Genomic DNA, 22,831 nt, shown 5'->3' with positions numbered 1-22,831 from the left:
TCAAGGTCTCCTCAAGTTTCACTTGTATAATTAATTGAACGATTGCAGTGAATTAAAATCTTTAATGACCACACTTGTTGCTACAATTCACTAATCATAACTTATATTTAGACATACGAAAAATATAAACGTTAATAAAGTAAAAGTCTAGTTGTAAAATATAAGTTCAGATTAGTGGTTTCAAATTATACACACATCATCAAATATCATGAAATATTGTACAATCACGCAAATACATAGATTATGAAAAACATTAAAACTTGTTCCAGATTCTAAATTATAGGCCACCGTTACAAGTTCTAGGTTTCTCTAACTAAGAACTTAGAATTTGTCCATCCAAATGGGTTCTTCATTTTTTGGAATATGGAACATACCCCGCATATCTTGGAACTTGAAACTTATCTCACCGGTCAGGTTCTCAAGTTTCGTGTTTTACTTTGAAACCATGGTCATCCTTAGTTCGAAACATCTTAGGGGAGTTAGGTACGCGCATTACTATTTTGATCTCATAACCTCGCCTTCGTAGGGTACCAAGTTTGTGCCATAGCATTGCCACCACTGAAAAGAGAAAAAACAAGGTTTGTGTATGCACGTGTATATATTATAACCGAACGCACAAATTATCATTCAAAACATAATTTAAACGGAATATGGAAAAATTTGAGCATGACTACATCATTTCGTTAATGCATAATTTCTTAGATGATTAAAAAATTTACATATAAGTAAGCAATGAAGAATCTGTATGACGTTATTGTGTTCAAATTGAACAACTTGTTCTTATATATAAAGAGTTACAATTAGATGGTGAGATAATTGACGAAGAGACAGGAAAAGGGAGAGGGTACACAAATAGTGATTCAATAACGAGGGAGGCGGCCTCGAAGGTTGGCAACTAAATCTCGAAAATTTGCACAGCTTAAAGAAAACAAATTAATCATTAACAAAGTTTTGATAGGAATCTATAACCTATATTGATAGTTAAATATCCAAAAAGGAAAATATTATAGCATTTTCAGTGAAATTGATTGCATTAGCCGATTTCATCCAACTTGAACTCAGACATGAATGGATAACCGATTGTATCGAGTGAAGCTGACATAGCTTTCATGTAAACGCGCTTAACACTACCCGACTTCGCTAATCTTGTTTTGCGGATTTTCCTAATTCCGTTTTGTGCATTTAAATTCGGATCATTACCGCCAAAAACATCTTTGAACAAAGTTCCATAATCGTGCCAAATGGGTCCGAAAGAAGTAGAGCACAACAAATGAACATTTCCAAAAGTAAAGCAATGCCTCGGTCAACCAATAGAAAGTAGCATGATCCTAATGAGAAAAAGTTCAATCAATTACAACCCGTGCACGTTGTGGAAAAGTCAGGAAGTCATGGAAAAAAACAACGAATAAAGTTGAAAAAAATGCCGCCATTAGCATTTAAAAATTAATGAGTTATAGTGACTTTTTTTATCGAAAAATGCAACTAGCTGATAGCTTAGGTATGGCTACTATTCGTGACTTCAATTATGTTTATTACCTATTTACAAGACTAGAGAGTTAATCATGAAAATCAAGAGGATGGGGAACGCATTTCAACAGTCTCTTGGTAGCTAATTTCCAAACAATAGTCGATTTGACTATGCACAATAACTGTACTACTAAAAGGGACCGATAACTTATAAATTGACATTAGCACAATTCTAGTGCTCCAATTGCAAGGGACCACTCTGATATTCTCGAATCGATCACTTGAAAGTGGGATAATAAAGGCGAGTAGTCTCTCGAAAATGGTTGCTCAAGGTTGGCATGAAATTAATGTAGATAGAGAGGTTTTCTTTGGCGTTTCAATAATCAATATATATGCTTCCACTCGATCTTCGATTCTCGAGTACATACATTGAGAGGTTGCTCTCGACCGCATGCCTCGTACAGAACCAAGTACACAACACTGTTTATGTTTACCAGGTCAAGAAATGGAATCCCGTTTGACGGGTTTCCACTTTCGGACGCTAGACAAAAAAAGGTTCAGACTTTGAAAATGCATTCAAGGGAAGAAAAAGGACGTTTGATTAGAAATACGAAACTGAGGAGGAACATTTCGGGAAAGACTTGAAGGCCCCACACACTTTCTCTCAAGTGGCACGATCATGAGTCGCACACGGATGCGAATCGAAGGCACTTGATTGGCCGCATCGACGTCAAATTCGAAATTCATTTCCTGTCGAAGTATTCTTCGCATGCAATGAACCCGTTTCGTGAACGGCGTAACGAAATATAGCAAGTTTGAATCCATCTTAATTCATGAATCGCATAAGTTTTTCTTGAGTTAGGTAAACCTGGTATTGTCCTATTGGAGGGAGATAGTGGATTAGGATGGTAAAGCAGAGAGAGGATCAAGCTAGTGCAGCACCAAGAAACTGGCCATTTGCCCATTTTTGCTGTTGATCGTGGAGAATTTCGAAATCAATGAGCAGTGAATAAGCACCACCTCCTTTTTTTTTCCTTTATTCCTTCCCCTCTCTCCCCTTTTTTTTTAATGGTCAAAGCTCCTTTGATTATGCTATCTTCGAGAATCCATCTATAGTCAAACCATTGTTAATCTCCAAGAACCTCACTCGCCGTTGAATTTCGATCGAGACGCACATGAAAAGCACCCACCCGGCTGGAAAAAAGAGGCTTCTGTTCCATCCCTCTGCAAATTTGTGGTCGACGTCTCTTCTCCAGATCTCTCTCGTTCCCAAAGTTTCCATTTTCACGCGTAGAAATCACGCCCATAAAGCCAACCGTCACCCAAGAACGCCATTCGCTCTGCCTCTCAGGAAGGGTCCTTTTCGTTCGGTATAAGCTGGTCCGGAGGCTTTGCATAAAAAGCTTTCTGGCCTACCATCGTCATCAATGAAGCGCTCGTCGGATCTCACGATCTTGTTTTGGGTTGCATGGCTTGTTACGGCAGTCGCTGCGGTGGAGGACGATATCCAGTGCCTGCAGGGCCTCAAGGCCTCGCTTGGCGACCCACAAGGGAAGCTGAGTTCTTGGAGGTTCGCGAGCTCGTCGGTCGGGTTCATATGCAAGTTCGTGGGCGTTTCTTGCTGGAACGACCGAGAGAACCGCATACTCAGCCTCGAGCTCCGGGGCATGGACTTGACAGGGCAGATTCCGGAGTCGCTGCAGTATTGCCGGAGCTTGCAGACCTTGGATCTCTCCAACAATGGCCTCTCTGGTACAATCCTCCTCAAATATGCAGGTGGCTTCCTTACTTGGTGACTCTTGATCTGTCGAGCAATGGCCTTTCGGGCTCTATACCACCCGACCTAGTGAACTGCACTTACTTGAACAATCTTGTACTGTCGAATAATCGCCTGACCGGCACTATACCATATGATTTTTTGACTCTGAGTAGGCTCAAGAAGTTCTCGGTCGCGAACAATGATCTGAAAGGGACGATCCCTTCGTTCTTTAAGGGGTTTGATAAAGCAAGTTTTGAAGGGAACGATCTCTGTGGAGGGCCTTTAGGGAAGTGTGGTAGGTTGAGCAAGAAGAACCTGACGATCATCATTGCTGCCGGGATTTTTGGTGCCGCTGCATCTCTGTTGCTTGGTCTTGGCCTATGGTGGTGGTATCATCTGAGGGTTGTGAGGAGGAGGAGGAGGAGAATGTATGGGATTGGGAGAGATGATGATAGTGTTTGGGCTGAGAGGCTTAGGGCTCATAAGCTTGTCCAGGTTTCTCTGTTCCAGAAGCCGATTGTGAAGGTCAAATTGGCCGATCTAATGGCCAGCACGAATAATTTCAGCACGGATAATATAATTATATCCACTAGGACTGGATGCACTTATAAGGCTGTACTACTAGATGGATCCGCACTGGCGATTAAGCGGCTCAATACTTGTAAGCTCGGGGAAAAGCAGTTCAGGTTGGAGATGAACCGGTTGGGACAACTGAGGCACCCGAATTTGACGCCCCTTTTGGGGTTTTGTATAGTGGAGGAAGAGAAGCTGTTGGTTTACAAGCACATGTCGAACAGCACTCTTTACTCTTTGCTGCACGGAAGCACTGTTTTATTGGATTGGCCAACTAGGTTCCGGATTGGTTTAGGCATCGCTAGAGGCCTCGCTTGGCTTCATCACGGGTGTGATCCGCCCTTCTTGCATCAAAACTTGTGCTCCAACACGATCTTCATCGACGAAGACTTTGAGGCTCGAATAGTTGATTTCGGCTTAGCGAGGCTCATGACTACCTCAGAGTCCAGTGGGAGCAGTTTCGTGAATGGTGATTTGGGGGAGTTTGGTTACATTGCTCCAGAATACCCAAGCACCATGGTTGCTTCGATGAAGGGGGATGTTTATGCATTTGGTGTGCTGCTTTTGGAGTTGGTAACTGGGCAAAAGCCTCTCCTGGTGAACAACCCTAATGAAGAATTCAAGGGTAATCTAGTGGATTGGGTGAATGTGCTCTCTAGCACCGACCGAATTAAGGATGCTGTTGACCAAACTCTCTGGGAACACGGCTATGATGGTGAAATTCTGCAGTTCTTTAAAATTGCTTGCAGTTGCATAAATTCTCGACCCAAGGACCGATGGTCCATCTACCAGGCTTACCAGTCATTGAAGAGTATGGCCGAAGAGCAGGGTATGACGGAGCAATATGATGAGTTTCCTCTCATTTTCTTGAAGCAGGATAACGAGTGGATGTAGCTAAAGAGGAAAGAGTCAAAGCTTGATCCAATTTTCAGGCTTCAGTTCCCATGGAAATTCCTAAGTATTTGGTGAAACTTCAAAAACATTCCTCATGTAAAGTTGGCGCAATCTGCATCTTCAGCAGCATATGTAATTTTTCTAGACGATGAAATAAGCTATTTAGCTCTTGGTTCTTGCATTTATCAGGAGCATATGAAATTTCTGACTCTTTTTATGTGTGGGAAGAGGATTAAGAATAGAATCCACTTCATCTTTTATGGGTTCCCCTGTTTATTGATCCGTAGTACACTGCGGTAATTAACATTCATCAGCTCACATATTTTACTTTCTCATACCTCAACCGGTTATCTGGAGCGGACATTCGCTTTCATTCATGTATATGCGAGTGTATCTACGGCTCCATACGCTGATGAATCAATGTCATTTTTACTTTAGGAACTTGGAAGTTATAACCATTTTCATGTGCAATATTCTCTCTCTAAACAATAGTTGATATTCTGTTCAAGAAAAAAAAAAAAAAAACAATAGTTGATATTGATAGATAAGGGATGTCCTGGTGGCACATGCAATGTACCTTCAAAAAATAGTCAGTCTCTATTTGCAACCCTTTCAAAACTAGTTTATCGCCCGGTTAAATTTGGTGAGTCGAATATGCATGGAACTTGGAGATATTCTCACATGATCTCGTTATCGTTGATAATCTTTATGTACTGCCGGTTCTTCAGGGTACTTTGTACATTAAGCTCCAAACACTAGCTAGGGCCATTCAAAGTCGTAGCTCTTTCGAAGGGGCTCTTCGAATTTCATGTCTCGTCTTAGATACGGAAGGATTGCGAGTTCCATTTTGATTAGACGAACAATCTTCTCGCTGGAAACAGGAATTATATTTGCAAAGTAGTCGCCTTGCAGGCTGCTGACCAACGATCAACCACTAGGTCGGAGAAACGCCCGGAACATTGTGGCACATCTGAATGCCATCTTCTGTGCTTTTTGTGATGGGAGTTTCGTCTTAAGCAATGTCTTCTCCAGAACCAAGAAAAACGAAGCTCTCTTAGAAGCTCAAAGGCAATGCTTTGACAAGAAGGAGCAAATGACGAGCGTCGAAGCTTTTTTTTTTTTTTTTTTAATTTATCTTACTTTACTTTTACTCTAACACTTGTTCTCAGATTTTTATCCTACCTCATTGTAAGATGTGAGAGTCAAAACTCACATTTGAAATTAAATTGTTCCCATTCCAACATCCCTGAGAAGGTGAGGATTCAAATTCCACACCCCCTTTTCATGTGGGAATGGTGGCTATTAGGACAAACCCAAGTTATTATCAAAGTTCATCAAAAGGATCGGATTTTCGGTGCTCGCATCATCCAGTGTCTTTCTATAGCATGGGCCTCTTTGGGCTTCTTTGAACCACCGACCGAACTAGTTTACTCAAGTTAGTACAATCCCGCTTCAACAACAGAAACACAGACATTATTAAAAAAATATATATATAAGGAACAACCAGGAATTAAGTACAGCATGTAGAGTAAAATAAAGTTTACCGCAAGGTCGATGCTTCCAAAGACCAAAGTCTTTTGGCAGGCCTCAATCAACTGCACAAAAATTGCTACTTTTAAAGTGATCAGCAGAGTCACAATGAGGTCCATCAAAAGGCAAACAAAAATTCTCACAAGAACAAGAACTTGCACGAGCTGGGAATATGTTCCCCATGCAACAAAAGGGGACCCCAGATTTTGAATCTCTATTCACTTTTTAGACCAAGTTCTTTTGCTTCTTGAACCACACAAAATCAAGCCAGGAAAAAGGGGCAAAGCAAAAGGGGAGGGAACAAAAAGAAGGATTGAAAGCAAAAGCAGTGGAGGTTAGATTGCTTCTTACCTTTCCCTTTCTTTAACTGCTTGTTTTTCGGAGAAAGTATTAGTCTCATTCTTTTATTCCAAACGCGGTGTATGGTGAGACTTTTCCAGACCTTCGACTCCGATACGACTTTAAAAGTTGAATACGGAGCCGTTATCTTTAAATTAGTAAAGACCAACATTGTCGTTCGAGTTTTCTTGAGTAGATACTATCTTTGCGACAACAAGAAAACTGAGGTCTCGAGATTGATCTTGTGCAGACCCATGCACAACTTGGGAATTTGCATCGTGAAACTAGGGCTACAGCATCCGGACTAGCGATAGGAAGTCATGCAAGTGACTGCAACTGCGAGGTTGGTTGTTTAGAAACGCGTCGACTGTTAATTTGCGTGGCAAAGCCTAAAGAGAACCGACAACCACAAGAAATGCGGTCAAACTGAGGATGTTGCTATGTTTTAGACAATAACAGCTTTAATCATACTGAGACATTAGAGAAAAATGGAGTACTTTCATCCTTTTCACAGTTTGCCTTTTGCTGAAATTCCCTTAGGAACTTTTGTGGTCACCACGGCACCGTTCATCAAGCGAAAAGTTTTGAGAATGAAGCCACTTTAGCTGATTGGATTGGCTTTATGTAGGGAACACAGAGCCACTTGAAAGATTAAAGAAAGAGCCAAATCCAACAAAGATCTGTTAAAAGAACCAAGAACAAAAGCTAGATGATGTTCAGTGCTATTCCTTACTCATTAAGATTTTTACCCTTGTTCAGTGTCTTTCCAAGTGCGTCCTCTCGCAAATTTTTCATGGAGGTGAGCTCGGTCAATCAGGACACAAGAAAACTCAGAGACTACCGTGAGCTATACCACGTGCTCTCTAGTCTTATCCGCCAACTCTATAAGATTAATGCTCGTTCCATGGTTGTTGTTTGCCCTGTTTTTCCCATGCCGAGTGAATTTCACTCGACTTTTAGGAACAAGTTAAATGAAGTCAGATTTCCTCAGAAAGCGACACCACAGGCTTTTTGCACGTTTAGCTTAGCTGGAACTATTGTATGCCAATGACTCCCCTTTTTAAAAGGAGAAGTACAAATTGCAAATAAAAATTCACATTCAAGAATTGCACAAAAGATCAATAACTTTGCAGATACAAATTCAAGCAGAACTACACAAAAAAACCTTTCATTGCAGGGCTATCCTACCACAAGAACATGTGCTGTTTCCCATTTACATATACTCAGCTCACAACTTTGGTCATAGCAGTGAATAGTAGAAAAATGATAACTTCTGATTTGGTCAGTCTTCGATAGAGCAAATTTATGCAGAACCCTTGTAGGACTCTTGCGAAAACTGGATGTGCAGTTTGATTTTCTGTCTCCTTTCAAGCTGCTGGTGGTTGTCTATTTATCACTGCCCTGGAGACACACTTGATATGAGACTAGCTGCTTAAGATAGAGGGTTCTCTTATTGAGAATTCAATTATTGGCTCACTTGAAGCCCATCGAACATGTGCAGCTAAAAAGTCAGTCTTTTATTTGTTAATGTGCTGAGCTTCGCATTGTGTGCTTCCTATGTCTTTAGCATAAGTTGACAGAAAGTTTCACTCATTTCAGACCACAAAAAATGGTTGATCAACTCAATCGAGATTATCAGTGTGTTTATTAATGTCCTTTGTGTAGTGGGTTGGAGCTGATTCAGGTATGGCATCCAAATCAACAGAGAAAAGTTGGAGCTATCAACTGTGTATACGCACTCCCCCATTACTTTATCAAGTGGTCCCCTTCAGTTCCCAATGGCCTTTGTTTCTTTCGTTCCTCATCAAAATAAGAGAAAGATTCACATTTAAAGACGCTTTTCATAAAGGGAAAAATGTCACCAGCTCCTAGGCACCTGCATTCTTGAATTCAATTATTACCTCTTAAGTGGCGGTAAAATATGTGAAAAATAATTGCAGAATTTCCACGTTTATTCTTTAAGGTAGTAATTCCTAGTGTCTGGAGATTTCGGTATAAAATCGGCATACTGACAGAGAACCTACTTGCAGTTGTGAAAGAAGGTTGAGGCAACAGTTTTTGCTGCCACACCACAAGTGATATATCATCAACAACCTGACTTTATTATATGTTACTCGCTACTTCGCCTTCATCACAAGTGCACTTAATAAGTGATATCATAATTATACGTACCGGTTGTGGATGGGGTCAGGTCCGCTCGGCACTCTTCTCCTGATTACAAAATTGAGATTTAAGTCCCAGTAAGCTGGGTCTCCATCCCTCGTGAGCGGCTTTGTCCGCCCAGAAACTTGGACCGAGGGTGGAACTGGAAGTGGCACTGTCGCGCTCTTGGCCGTTCGGCTCATGTGGATCCCAGAAGACAAGAACCAAATCAGACCCAGAAATGCAAGGGCTGTGTACAGAGCCCTTGAGGCCCTGATATTGTTATTCCTCATCATTTTCCTCATGATTTCACTACCTTTTTTCACTGATGGAGTGCGACTGCTGATGACAAATTGATGAAAACATGCATCGCCAGAGAGATGGGGACTAGCATGTTACTATATCAAGAAGGGGGTGATCTCAGACAGGAAGGAAGGAAGGTGGATAAACAGAAGAGAAGAATGTAAGTGTCATGTAGTGACTTGCTTGGCAGCAAGTACCAGTTGGACTCTATTTAAAGTGGGAACAGATGTGAAACATTCTCTTTGCTTCTTGTTCTTTTATATACGGAGGAAAGGGAAAATTAGTTGACCCTTTGTTGCTTTTATATATCCTGGTGGGGCCAATTGGAGCTTGCTCATTATGCTTTGGTTACTGCATTGTTTTTTTTTTTTTCTCGAAATAAGAGAAGAAATTTGAAGATTTAAGGCAATGAAATTGGGAAGAGGTCATCTGAATAAAGCCAAACAAGTTAGGGACCTTGCTGGCTCACATTTCTAATCTCTTTCCTATCCTAAATTTTGCAATGGAAGCATGGGGACGTGTGCAAGAAACATTGGATAGGGCAGTTTGGGTCACAGTTCTTCCCGAGAGATCTCCATCTTTCGATCCCATGGAGTACAAAATCCTGCATGATGGTAATTTGGAAGCACTAGAATCTGGTTCGAGCTACTCTAAGATATCAACAGACGGGGCCAAAAAAAGAAGAGCCGATTTCCTCGTCTCATTTGAGCAGCATTTTGCCATGAAAGAAAATTCATACTCAAATAATCTGATAAGACTAGGAGATTTCCCGCATGGGTTACTTAAATTTGATCAAAAGAGGAGCGAAATCAAAACAGTGCTAGAGAAGTTTCAGGGAACCGCCAAAAGCACAGATGAACCTTTCACACAGGTATATCCCATCCCCATCAAATAGAATTGAGGACAAACGTTGCAGACTGATGCCACTGATATGAAACCTGAATTCCCCAGTCCTATAAAGCGCCGCCGAGGATCAAGAGTTGGAAAAGCCAATGATTTTCCTCGAATGTCTTTTGAAGAGATGTTTAATCAGAAACGGAATGATACAATTTTAGAATTCGATGCCACAAGCCTTCCTCAACATGCAACAGTTTCACGGTGAACCAATGGATTGTGCTTTATTCCATTCATCTGTTCCTGTTATCAAGTTGAAGATCCATCAGCTTCGCTTCCTATGGCAGTTTATCTCAAGGAATGTATTTGCATCCATAGGCTCGAAAGTCATGAAGGCCAAAATCATGCCAACACGGTAATGCATATCGCATCTGACCAGATGATGGAATAATTATGCTCTCCAGGGGGATTTGATCGACAAATTTCATGAACAGTTCGAATTGGGAGGAAAACGCGAATTTGGTGAGGAAGTAAAATGCAGAACCCGCATCTCTAAGTTCTATACAAATTGCCATCTTTCTGGACCAAGGAATATGAACTATACAAATCGCCATCACAGTTGAGAAATTCAGAGCCCTGAACCAAGGGGGTGAAAAGAAAAAGAACCTAGAAGAAGAAAGAGCAAAGCCAAAGCCATTTGAATTATGTCCTGGATCTCGGTGACCCTCCACATCTTCCGAATATGGTGGAGAGACTGCATTTGTGCACTCTGTCTCCAGGCTCAGGCGACAGCGAATGAGCAAGTCGTAGATCATCATCCTTTGGATCCTTTCTTCTATCATTCGCAACCACCTCTTGGTCTAGCCCAGTGTTCTTGGCAGCGTTCAGCATGCCAGATTTCCGCTCTGGGATCTCGAGATCGTTCCATATGCGGCCTGAAGAGCCCTGCCTCCGGAAAGAGACGGCTGATCTCTGCAATGTGGTCATGATCAAGGACCAATCTGCCCGCACTCCCCTGTTATATCTTCTCCGTCAACAAAGGTTGCCTCAAAACAGAACTCTGATGCTTCCTGTCAATCGAAGATCATCATGAGCATCATCAAAAGGATTGACGTCTGAATCGCGCTTCTCGGTCCTTTTATTTATGAGGCTTGAAAGTAACTCTGTGGATACGTTCGCATGATGTTCTTGGCTTCTATAATTAGGTTGCAACAGAAACTTGCATTGCTTTTACAAGAAAAGAAAACTGAGAAATCACAGAGTGGTTACAAGGTTCTTGGCTAAACATAGATGTGCCTAACGAGGAACACACAGTAAGCTCATGAAAACATGGTATTTATGCAAAACCATTGCTGAAGTCTCATGTGTGATGTAGCATCAAAGAAATTATGGTTGGAAAATACTTTTCACTGTTAAAAACATTTTCGCAAAACCACTTGAAGTTCCCTCGTTAACAGATGATCAAGTGAGAGCTGTTCATCCTCAACAGTTTGCTTCTCAATATTTTCATTTATCAAGCTTCGACCTCGTCTTATACCCTAAAAAAAAATAATGGCACTTAAGATTAATAACAGCATTGCATTTGCATGACGATCATTCGAACAATTATTTTTTTCTTTTTAAAAATCGGGTTCCCTATCTTAGACAATTGTTTCAGTTACTTAAATAGATAATCTCGAATTATTCCCAAATATGGATTCATAAAAAATCCTCTATATAGAACATCTAACTTACATATTTTGGATAACTGGGAAGCAACCTTCTCAGAGACCACGTCTTCCTAAAGACAATTGAATAGAAATTCAGTCATTTATAGTCTACTACAACCAATAAAAAAGGCAACTAAAAGGTCTGATTTTAATAAATTTATCATTATACTTTTCGCTTTTTCACACATTAAATTATAGATGAGACTAAATTAAGTATTGAACTGAGCCAGGTAAATCAAGCAATGGACCATATTTAATCATTAGGTGTACCCAATGGCTTCTCCCAATGCTAGGACAGCCCTCATGAGAAAACTAAATCTGGAGTGATTTCAAATAATCTAGAAAACATGTTCCTTAATTAAGGCTATAAACTGAAAATAACATAACCTCCATCGCATTGCTCGCGATTGAACGCCTAAATAGCCGCACTGCTGGCAATTTCAACTTATTCATGTAGTATTACTTTCTTAACATGAACCACTGTCTTCCTTATGTGGGATTGAAAGGAACCCACATATATGATTCCATTGGGTACACAGACGCTACAAAAAGCTTGGAAGGTAGATTTCTGCGACTATGGCGCCTCCCTAGAACACAGCTCTTGATGTTTATATACATCAGTTTGGGTCTATAACTCTCGACAGTGCAAAAGAAGAATGTGAAAGCTAAACATAGAAGCACCTCCTTCCTCTACGACGAGCACACTTTGCAGCTCTTCCTGCAAGACCCGTAAGAATCCTCGGACCCGACCATGTAGACAGGGTTCTTCTGGCACTCGCCAGCCCTGGCCCACATAGGGCAGTTCACATTGTCGTCCTTGCATTCTCCGTCGACTGAGCTCCTTGTCAGCTTGTCGAATGACCTCACGTGGATCCACTTGGTTGCAGACCATTTCTCGCCTTCGATGACAGGACAGCTCCCGTGCAAGCTGCTAGTGTCCGTGGTTGCGTTCAGATGAAGGCTGAAGAACAGCAAGGCATCGCCCTTCATGGGTTTCACTGGAAGGATATGATAGAGATCCGAAATCACAATTTTTTTGCAGTTTCTAACATAATAAGCATCAAACCACTTCAGCACTCTTTCTTAAACAAGTTGAAGAATGTGTATTTGATCAACTACAAAATTTGACATTGACCCCGGATTAATATTGTGACTTGAGAGTTATCTCAATTCTTGAAAAGATTCTACTGCTTCTTCAAGACAACATGAGCAGCAACAACTCAAGGATCTAGTGAGACAGTCTTACATTCTGTATGCAACCAAGCACAGTGAAGCATGCATGATCAGAGCATGGGATACCTATTGCAAATATGAGCGCAGGGCCCACTACAGTCTGACGCACGACGTTCTATGATCTGTTGGTCATTACTGAAGTTAAAAGATATACAACCCCCTAAATCACTGACTCATGTTACAGTTTGAAATCAAGAGTTTAAATAAGAATGAACGGAAGATAAGTTCAACTAGAAACATAAGCTACAACTCATTCTTACATTAAAGGGATTTAAAGTGGCTACTTCTATCATATAACAATATGCAGGTTGAAAAGCTAAAGAAACTGGCCCAAAATATTTAAAAATAAAAAATAAAAAAATTAAAGAAGAAAACCTCGCCCTGCAAAACATGATCCGAGGCATACTATCTAATAAAAGTAGAAAGGGAAAACAAAATGAAAGGTTTGTGAAAAATAATGTAGTACCTGAATAACCATTTTTTGCACAATCAGAAAGGTCATCACTCTTTGGTTGAGTCAACTTTCCCTGCAAAAAATAAATGAAATATAATCAAATATCGACATCAAACGAAGCACCTTGGGGGCCAAAGTTACGTATTTAAGAATCACGCATCATTCAGTTTCCTTACCTCTGCATTAGGGAAAACCGTTTCTCCTCCTTTCTCTACATTAGACAGATACATCAGCACGGTAGCCACCCGATGGCCACCCAACTCTTGATTAGCCTTGTCATGGAAATAATCATAATGAGGTTCATACTTTTGACCATGCTCATAGTGTAATATTTGAATCGACTCTCCATTTTCTGGTTCCAAAGCCAAATGAAAATTATAAAAAATCAAAATCAACTCTCTCTAAGAATGATAATCCAAAGAAGGACATCATTCAACAAGGGAAGTGTTAGAGACTTACCCGCAGGAAGGAAGGTCCATGCAGCTATCCTAGCTTCAATTTCAGCAACAACCTCATCCTTCAAAAACAAAGAAGATCAAAGAAGATGACATCAGATTACTTCTCCCACCGTTCTAAATTATTCAAGAACTTTTCCCAAATTATTAGAAAAAAATTCAAATCAGCCAATTGCCATAAGAATCAATCCAGTCAATGTATCAGGCCATGGTATTCTATTATTCGCTACAACTTCTCTTAGATGAAACAGGTCAAAACAGATTTCAAAAGCACCGATTTCATGACCACCACATGGGCGTAAACAACAATTGCTCAATTCAGCTAATTCAGACAGAGGAGTAATCCACTCACCTGAGCTTTCCCAAGAAACATTCCCGAGCTTGTTCGGACTTCACTCTCTATACTCTTACCAGACTCATTGTCAGCCACCATTGACTTCTCAAGCTTGTCCCTTGCCTGTTCCACCCAAATTCACAACAGAAATTCATGATGCATTTGCTGCCACATTCACAATTCTCCTTGTCTAAAAGGATTTCCCACATAGGATCGTTGAAGAATGCACTCACCATGTCCATAAGATGATCACACTCTTCATTAGACAGAAACCCCTTATAGAGAAAAGCCCTACAAGAACGCAATTTTTTTTTTTCAGAAACAAACCCACGATCAGATTGAACAGTCTCAAACTTCTTTCCCCCACCTAAGCAAAACATAAATTCCTCAGACTGAAAATTCTAAGCTTAAGGAGGAACAGTACATACAAACACCCATAATTCGCACCCTACAAGAACGTAATTTTATCAGAAACAAATCCACAATCAGATTGAACAGTCTCAAACTTTTCTTTTTCGCCGCCTAAGCAGAACCAAAAATCCCTCAAATTGAAAATTCTAAGCATAAGGAAGAACAGTACATACAAAAACACCCATAATTCGCATAGACATTTCAACAACAAACCACATTAAGGGGCAGAAAAAAGAAACAAAATCGGACCTAGGTCTCCACGAGAGCTGGGTGACCCGAGTGGGATCGATAGCGGCTGAAGATCCACCCGTCTTCATACGGATCACCGACCCTCGCCTGCAGAAACCCATCAAGATTCAAGCTTGAGTCGTGGAATTCCTCAAACAGCATTCGACTAACCAGCCCAAGAAAAAAAAAAGGACGACCCAATTACATTTTCTGCTCGCCAAGCCATCGCGGGATAGCAGAACGAGACGAATCGGGAAAGAAGGCGAGGACGAGGAAGGCGAAAGCGAGGAGGTACTTCGATCCCATGACGGAAAAACTCTCGCAAATTCCACCGCGGCCAGAAATCTGAAAGCTTGGGAGCTCTTGGTTTTTCCTTTCCCTCGTGGGTCAAAAAAAGAAAGGTGGAAAAAACTGAAACCGGAACGAAGACTGGAAATGCAGGGTCAAGTGGGGATTTCTTGATTTATCTTCTCTCCCTTCTATACTTTCTCATTATTGTGGTGGAAGGGGGGGAAGACTTTGATTCCAGACCACGCAAAGAACCAAAACAAGAACGTGGTAAGAAACAGGGGAAGTTTCGCTCTCTCTCTCTCTCTCTCTCTCTCTCCTCATTGAATTTGCCGGTTTCATGCGAACCCACCTTGGGACTATGATTCATTCACTTCGCAGGATGTGTTCAACCAAACGGTTTGTTTGTAATAACATTTCTATTTTCGAGATTAATTTTTATTTAGAAATAATTTTTCACATTTTAATTCTCGAAAATAAAGAAGTAGACTTTTTTACTTTTTATTTTTATTTCAAATCTATTATTTAGCTACTATTCTATTTTAAGAAATAGAAAAATTCATTCATATTACTAAATGAATTTTCCATTTTTCTGTTTTTCGAGGAACAAAAGAATAGGAAAATAGAAAAATATGATAGTTATCAAATAGGTCATAAATATCTACTTGATCGTATGATTTCACAAATGGATTGTGTAAATGATTCATTTTTATTTTCATGATGTTACTTGGGGTGTAATTTTGCTATGTCTTTGTGTAACTCCCATTGTACCAAAAACTCTCTATATTACCACCGACTAAGGTGGCGTGGATGGTAGGGCCTTGGACCTCCCCGGTGGAGGCCAAGGTTCGAATCCCCTGCAAAAAGATGGAGGCGCAGCTACTACACGGTGACTTAAGCGTGACGTCGGGATGGTGGTTTCCCGCTGCGTCGCCGGGGTTTACTTCACACTGCTAGGTGCAGTTTCCTCCCGTCCCAAAAAAAAAAAAAAAAAAAAACTCTATATTGATATTGATGCTGGCCCTTCATGAGGGCCTGCTTTGACCCCCCTTGATGCAAGAAAATTGAATGTCTTGAAAAGTTGAATGGTGCATATTTTCCAAGCAAATCACCAAAAAAATTAGAAATGGTCCGAAAGGAACCCGCTTCTCAATTGAACTAGACAAACTATCATCTCAATGTACTTGTTTTGATTGAAATGTAGGCATAAATATGTTAATGTATCCAATAGAAGATTTTTTTTTTTTTTTTTAGTCCCAGTAATGATACAAGGCACTTAAAAATTATTCCGAAATGGATTTTTTATCAGACACAGTGGAATGGATCGTAATTATAATCTATAAGATTGGCCTTTTCTATTTGAAAAAACAGACATTGTTTCCATATCACGTGAAACCAATAGATTGAAAATCGAATCACGGTTGTTGAACATGACCTTATAAGTATATGAAGTTAATGCCTACCTAAAAAGGCCTGACGCCCTTAAAGGTCCATAGGTGTAGCATTTGAATTATCGAGCCTTCCAGGAGTGGAAAGCCATCTTCTCCAGGTCGATAACTTTTTGGGGCTGAAAATGATTGAGATGTATAATGGAGAGGGGAAACATGAGACCTGGCAATTGGAATTGACACTTTCAACTAGCATACTTTAGCTTAGCTGTCGAGCGATGCCGTAATGTAGCACAATGTGAATAATTTTTTTCTTTCAATATAATCATCCATCTAGATGTCTAGTTAAATTTTATCGATGTTGTCCTCCATGCAGGAATTTATGTGTTATATCCACATGATACTTTGGCGTCGATTGATGGACACGTTAGCTACATTCGATTATAGTTGGTATGAAATGACTTGACACTAAATTAAACATAACATTAAAGTAAAGGTGGGGCAAGAAGATTTTTACCTTTATTTTAACTTGATTTCAATCAATATCAATCTACGTATCCGACAATAAAGTTCTCTACTTTCTGATAGGCCAAATGCATGTGCTTTATCCTTTGATTATGATCAACATCATACTTGATATCGTGTGGAATTGAAAACATCAAACTTGTCGGGGGCCCCATGTTAAAAATGAAAAGATTACATTTTGATTGCATAGTTTCTAAAAGATTTAGAACTTGCAAATTTTACTGGAGTCTTTAAATGAGTGGAACATATATAGGGTGGTTAATTTAGCTTGATTGGCAGTCTAAGTCAATAATGTCATATTTTTTTAGAAAAAATGAATTTCGGCAAATAGTTTTGGTATCTCTGATTTCTCTTGATGATAAAAGCCCGTCTCTTTTAACTTAATTAAAGGTACAATGTTACCAAAAATTCTTGCTATTGCACATTATAGGCATGAGCTCGGTTCACAAAATTGGCATTGATCCTTTCTCTGTCTGCGCAAAAAAGGGACTTCACAGATGGAGGTCGATCCGGTCTCTTTGCTTAGATCAACAGATTGACGAAGAACAGAACTATGAATCTCAAATGGCGACCCTGTTCGCCTTCCCTGCACATGTATCAGATTCGAATTGACAAAGTTCGTTTCCGTTCAGAGCCACTCGCACTCAGGATCAGAGACTCTATGGCCTCGACAATCACTCGGCTGGGAATATCCGGGACAAGGAGCCACGCCCGACAGGGATTACCTCGGTGCTCGCGTGTGCTCCCTGTGAAACAACCCTACAACGATCGACCAAAACAACCACCATAGGAACGCAGTGGAGTTACCATCTTTTCGAGGATATCAACTGGTCATTCCTAGTTGAGAAACAGATGCCACATGCCAAAGAACTTGAACACGCTCATGATTTTCGGACTTGCAGGGCGTGTAATTCTATCGATCTAAATGTTCTGAAACCATACGAATTGGTCCCAGAAACAGACAGCAACAGATATAAAGAACATTCGCTTTTGTCTCTGGCCAACTGGGTTGTCTCCTCAGACCAATCCTACAAACTCACCTTTCTTTATCAAGCATGAACTCGGTTCTCGGCGATCACCAGTCCGATACAACCTCGTCGCAATAGTCACGGGAAGAAAAAGAAGGAAATGAACAGAATGGAGTGTCGTTTTCTTTCGAGAAAAGCCCGCGATTGGTACAGAAGAATAAAGCACAGCTTGGGAACTGTCTCAACACTAAGCCTACAGAACATACCACAAGGATGGGACCAGAGAAGACTACTAACAAAGGCCAATCATCGGGGGACCACGATCCCTCATTGCTAGATAAAACCAAAATTCAGCACTGTCTAAAGACCCTTTTTCCATGACTTGTCTTAAGCTGGAATCCCCCCCTTTTTCCTTTGTAAGCAAGAATAGTCTTTTTCCAGAAAGTTGAGAGACTAGTCTTCATATAAAAGTAGGAAGAGGGCCACTAGGGCCAATCTTGATTTTCTGACAGAGCAAAGAGGACCGCTTGAAGAAAGGGGCATGGCGTGTGCAACGAAATGCATTTGTCCGAATCTCACTCTCACCTTGTAAACCCTTTTTCCAGCCGCTAAAGATAAAGGAAGCAGCAAAAGATGCCTCATTTGTCCTATCTTCAGCTCTTTAAAAGTGCAGCAAAAAGGGAGTAGTGTTTTATGCGCATAATGCAATTCGAGTTGGTATAGGAAAAAGCAGAAAGTGATGCAAAGAGATGATTAAATTTCATTTTAGGATCACGATTGCACAACATAAATGTCACTAATCCCCCCAACCCCTTCCTAAGTGATGCTACCGCTACTCAGTCTCCCCTCCATAAATTATCAGAAGAACTCGAAATCTAAGTAAGGACCAGAGGACCTGTCCGAGTCCGTTGCCACCTTGTCGTTCTGAGGCACTGCCGACTTGAACGGGTGGTTCAAGAATGAAAAATCGACCGGCTTCGGGATTTCTGGGGGTTGAGTGCTTCGGATGAGGGCCCAATTGACGCTTTCGAAGAAAGGATGCTGCTTAATGTCTGCAGCCCCACGTTTGAATCCTAATCGCTTTTGTGGGTCTTTCGCGAGCAGGCCCCGGATCAAATCCTTAGCGGCAAAACTAACCGCATGCCCCTCCGGGAATTTCAGAGACTGCCCAACCACATTGAACAAGGTCTCGCGATTTCCATTGCCTCTGAAGGGCGTTTTCCCATGTAGCAGCTCGTACAGGAAGATACCAAACGTCCACCAATCTACAGAACTCCCATGACCATCCCCTCTGATTATCTCAGGAGCCAGATATTCGTGTGTCCCGACAAATGACATAGAGCGGGCATTGGTGGGCTCCGCAATAAGTTGAGGGAGCGAATCTGAACTTACTAAGCCAATCCTTTCACCTTTTGCCTTTGGTGGCTTTGTGCTTAAGAAACGGGGTTTGAAGCAAGATGGTTGCAAGCAATTAGGCTCGACGCAAACGGGTAGTTTGCAGGCCGGATCGATGCATGCAGGCTCGATACAGTATGCGGAGATCCTACATGGATACTCCGAGCTTGACTGGATGAGAGTGGGGCTCACGGAGCACTGGAGTGATAAGTCGAAGTCGGACAGCATTATGTGGCCATCGTCTCTCACAAGGACATTCTCGGGCTTCAGGTCCCTGTAAACCACGCCCATCATGTGTAGATATTCGAGGGCGAGAAGCACTTCAGATGCGTAGAACCTGCAAGAGAAGGTACAATGTTGAGATTTCGATCCAGCAATTCCTATAGTTAACCCCAGGCAGACAAAGTAGGAGTGAGTGAAATAATGGGTCAAACAAGTAAGAATGATGAATCCCGATAAACGTAATCGTATTTCAGAAAATGGCTTGAAGTTCAACTCTACAGACAACTGCACCCTATGGCTAAAAGCAGCAGCTGCAACACGAATGAAATAACAAAATGCAGCATTGTAGCAGTGTGTTCCAAAAAATTAATTTGTGAAAGCACAAATTTTTGTTTCAACACTCCGACACCACACTGAAAACTGCAATCAAATTAGCTCCACTAATCCGAATTCCACTGCTTACTATCTAAAAGCACACAGGCAGCTGACTGCTTCTAAGAATCTACATAATCTCAGTCACAATCGACCTGCTGCGTTGCTTATGCATTTTGGGTCGACTGAATCTTTCCAATCTTGAAAGCAAAACATGGAAAGCATGGCAAAACAAGCAGAGAGAAACTTCCAACTTCAAGAACAATAGTTCAGCACGAACCTCGCAGCTTGCTCAGTGAAATGCTTCCCCGGCTGGCGCTGCCGAAGTGTGTGGAGATCGCCACCGCTGCAGAACTCCATCAACAAGCACGAGAACTTCTCGGTCTCGAAATGCGAATACAGCGTCGGCAAGAAGGGATGGTCCAACAAGCCCAGAATGTCTCTCTCCGTTCGAGCTCTCACCAACTTCTTCCTCCCTGCCAACATTCCCTTATCCATCACTTTCATTGCAAATAGACAACCCATCCCTCTAAGCTCCGCTAAGTACACGCTCCCTATGTCTCCGCAACCCAGCTTCTTCAAGAGCCTGAAATGGCCCAGCCCCAAGCCACCCTCTTTCCCTTTGACGCATTGTATCGCATCCCACCGGATATCGTTCCCTCGATGCGGTTTCGACGGGCAGCCAGTCCTGAAGCTGGAGTCGCTCGCATTGAAACTGTTCGATTTACTCCACCGCTCACGCTACTACTCTTGTCGCTGTCCTCACAATCTACGGCCAAGCTGTCGCTGCTCTTGGTGGCATCTAGAGCAGCATTGCCAACGCTGTGATCAGACCCGGAAACGGTGCTGCTGCACAAGCCGAGGCTGACGCTGTTGCTGAAGCTGAGATCTCGGAGGCCAGCCGCGAGGGACTGAGCCTCGACACCTCCACCGCAATGTGATGCTTTATTCATTTTGCTGCTGAGGACGCCAAGGGAGCGCTTGACGGAGGTACAGAGAGAAGGGTTTTCCCTTATATTGGGCTGTGGGGGGTTGGGTCTGGGGGGCTGGTGGTGGCGGTCAAGATTCAATGTGGGGTGTGACCGAGGCGGTCAAAGGGAGAGCGAGCGAGACGCGGGCGCGAAGACAGGGTAATTTCACGTTTCACCGGGTGAACCAGAAAAATAATAAAGAAAGATCACAGAGAGACGAGTGGCCAAAACGGCATTCAAATTTGAAACGCCACAGAGAGAGAGAGAGAGAGAGAGGGGGAGCGCTGAGAGACCCAACGAGCAATATCTTACGACCCCCTAGAAATGTTACAGCTTGGGGACAAAACACAGAGGATGAGAGAGTGCATGAGAGAGAGAAAAAAAGAGAGCTTTACGAGGAAGACAAAAGCGTTTCAGATTTTCTGGTCTCTCCTTTTCCTTTTGGTCACAGGACAGAGGACACCATTATAAAAAAAAATACAGAAAAATCGACACCAGCCAATACCGTTACTCTGCTGACTACAGTGGGGGGGTTCTGCAGCGCAGATTTTTCCCTTGTGCCTGAGGGGAAAAAAGCAATCACATTTGTTATCAGGTACAGGTTCGCAAGTTGGCAGGTCATAATGTAAATCTTCAGCTGGGATTGAAAGAGCCTGTGAAGTTTTAGCCCGACCCATGTAAGAAACAAGAGCATGTCATCATCTGCCGATGAAGAAGAGCTGGTTGGCTGGCTGATGCTTCGTTTCTCTCCGTTTGAACGATCTTTCCTCCCTTTTTCTCCGAGTTCAAGTTGAGTCAAGGAGTGCAGAGAGACAGTGCAGATTCCCTTGGATATTCCCAATGCCCCAAAATCTAATCAATGAGTGAGAGAGAGAGCCCTGTGGGTTTTAAGAGGCTCCTTGTTGGACAGGTGGGGGCCATTCCACGAGATGGAATACGACAACATGACCCAACCTCAGACAACGTGAGAGGAGAACATCCACAATCCTTTCTTGAAAATCGATGATTATGACACGAAAGAGTCGATAAATTTTTTGTCGTCATCGAGAACTCTTTCATCGTTTTCATAACAACACCACTTTGTATAAAGACTCGAAACAGCGATGGAGATATACATCGCTGCGGCGCGTCACCACTGTCGTTGCCCGTGGAAAGAGTCCCTAAAACGAGGCTCTTAAAGAGCCAGCTGAGTCTCATATCATCATTTCCCCGGCGGCCCCTTTCATGGTAGCTTTTTATGTTGTGTTTGGAAGAGGGGAATGGGGAGGCAAAAGCAAATTTTGGAGCTCCCGCAAAAAGTTTAAGATTTCTCTCACTTTAGAACCTTTTCCCCCTCCGCCTCTTAGGATGCCCACTGACCAAGATCCAAATTAATCGGTCTTGTTGGGAGAGTTTAGGTCTTTGAGTCAAAGTTGAGCTAAGCCGAATGCAACTCGAGACCGATCTTTGCTTTCCGCATTTTTTTTTTTTGGTGATTAAGGATCCATCGGAGTATGCCATTATCAGCTTACGTCGATTTGGGGTCTCACGGGCCTCCGCGATGGAGGATTTACAGCAACTATACCTTGGGAAAGCTGGCCCAGCAACCTACTACTAGGGCTCCTCATTTAAATCTTTAGCAAAACAAAGATTCAAACTCTCGACCGCATCGAAGCAGAAGATAACGAATACCAACGCGGCTGCCCACGAGTGGGTATCTTTGCTTTCCTCATTTCGAAATGCTATTTCCAAGGTTTAATGATTTCCTTTTTCTATCGTACCCTCACTCGGCAAATTGTTCATTGTCTTTTGTTTGCTTCAAATCTAGCTTGCTGATCTCTAGTTGACGCTCACCAAGGTCGCGCTAGGGTTGACACTCACCATTGGTCTCTTGGTCTAGCTTGCATGATGTAATACAAGGGTGACCGAGCGTCGACACTCGCCTCCCATCTCTAAATCTACTATGGTCGTGTGAGAGTTGCCAAGAGTCACCACTAGTCGACGCTTGCCTCTTCTCTCCACATCTAGCTCACCAAGGGTCATTGAGGGTCAACACTT

General features: G+C 42.0%; 4 protein-coding genes across 4 annotated transcripts; 1 reads left to right on the top strand and 3 right to left on the bottom strand.

Annotated features, from left to right (window-relative positions):
• Nucleotides 1-2,245: 2,245 nt before the first annotated feature.
• LOC104422571 (inactive LRR receptor-like serine/threonine-protein kinase BIR2) lies at nucleotides 2,246-5,001 on the top strand. The gene is given in 2 exon segments (XM_010034933.3): nucleotides 2,246-3,222; nucleotides 3,225-5,001. Coding segments are annotated over 2 exon segments (1,797 nt in total). The 5' UTR covers nucleotides 2,246-2,894; the 3' UTR covers nucleotides 4,694-5,001.
• A 2,667-nt stretch (nucleotides 5,002-7,668) lies between these two features.
• Nucleotides 7,669-9,260, bottom strand: LOC104422570 (CLAVATA3/ESR (CLE)-related protein 25). The gene is made up of 2 exons (XM_010034931.3): nucleotides 8,735-9,260; nucleotides 7,669-7,963 (listed from the first exon to the last, which is right to left on the bottom strand). The coding sequence occupies exons 1-2, from the start codon at nucleotides 9,007-9,009 to the stop codon at nucleotides 7,930-7,932; spliced, it is 309 nt and encodes a 102-aa protein (XP_010033233.1). The 5' UTR covers nucleotides 9,010-9,260; the 3' UTR covers nucleotides 7,669-7,929.
• A 2,617-nt stretch (nucleotides 9,261-11,877) lies between these two features.
• LOC104422569 (probable prolyl 4-hydroxylase 7) lies at nucleotides 11,878-15,295 on the bottom strand. The gene is made up of 8 exons (XM_010034930.3): nucleotides 14,871-15,295; nucleotides 14,687-14,773; nucleotides 14,260-14,317; nucleotides 14,045-14,149; nucleotides 13,697-13,754; nucleotides 13,414-13,589; nucleotides 13,250-13,310; nucleotides 11,878-12,548 (listed from the first exon to the last, which is right to left on the bottom strand). The coding sequence occupies exons 1-8, from the start codon at nucleotides 14,969-14,971 to the stop codon at nucleotides 12,241-12,243; spliced, it is 954 nt and encodes a 317-aa protein (XP_010033232.1). The 5' UTR covers nucleotides 14,972-15,295; the 3' UTR covers nucleotides 11,878-12,240.
• A 2,700-nt stretch (nucleotides 15,296-17,995) lies between these two features.
• LOC104422568 (serine/threonine-protein kinase D6PK) lies at nucleotides 17,996-21,646 on the bottom strand. The gene is made up of 3 exons (XM_039303361.1): nucleotides 20,597-21,646; nucleotides 20,104-20,564; nucleotides 17,996-19,566 (listed from the first exon to the last, which is right to left on the bottom strand). The coding sequence occupies exons 1-3, from the start codon at nucleotides 20,774-20,776 to the stop codon at nucleotides 18,693-18,695; spliced, it is 1,515 nt and encodes a 504-aa protein (XP_039159295.1). The 5' UTR covers nucleotides 20,777-21,646; the 3' UTR covers nucleotides 17,996-18,692.
• Between the last annotated feature and the right edge of the window lie 1,185 nt (nucleotides 21,647-22,831).

Source organism: Eucalyptus grandis, chromosome 10 (assembly GCF_016545825.1).
Source record: "Eucalyptus grandis isolate ANBG69807.140 chromosome 10, ASM1654582v1, whole genome shotgun sequence".
NCBI classification, from domain to species: domain Eukaryota; kingdom Viridiplantae; phylum Streptophyta; class Magnoliopsida; order Myrtales; family Myrtaceae; genus Eucalyptus; species Eucalyptus grandis.
Note: the sequence above shows the minus strand (reverse complement) of the source record. Positions and strands in the feature narration are given on the sequence as shown.

Excerpts from the sequence above, each read along its gene's own strand:
- LOC104422570 (XM_010034931.3), bottom strand. The coding sequence starts at position 9,009 with ATGAGGAAAATGATGAGGAATAACAATATCAGGGCCTCAAGGGCTCTG. Across the intron at positions 7,964-8,734 it reads CCTGACCCCATCCACAACCG|GGCAGTGATAAATAGACAAC; the intron begins GTACGTATAATT and ends GTGTGTCTCCAG.
- LOC104422569 (XM_010034930.3), bottom strand. The coding sequence starts at position 14,971 with ATGGGATCGAAGTACCTCCTCGCTTTCGCCTTCCTCGTCCTCGCCTTC. Across the intron at positions 14,150-14,259 it reads GTGATCATCTTATGGACATG|GCAAGGGACAAGCTTGAGAA; the intron begins GTGAGTGCATTC and ends TGGGTGGAACAG. Across the intron at positions 12,549-13,249 it reads TGCAAAAAATGGTTATTCAG|TGAAACCCATGAAGGGCGAT; the intron begins GTACTACATTAT and ends ATATCCTTCCAG.
- LOC104422568 (XM_039303361.1), bottom strand. The coding sequence starts at position 20,776 with ATGAATAAAGCATCACATTGCGGTGGAGGTGTCGAGGCTCAGTCCCTC. Across the intron at positions 20,565-20,596 it reads AGAGCAGCGACAGCTTGGCC|CGTGAGCGGTGGAGTAAATC; the intron begins GTAGATTGTGAG and ends CAAGAGTAGTAG. Across the intron at positions 19,567-20,103 it reads TTCACTGAGCAAGCTGCGAG|GTTCTACGCATCTGAAGTGC; the intron begins GTTCGTGCTGAA and ends CTTCTCTTGCAG.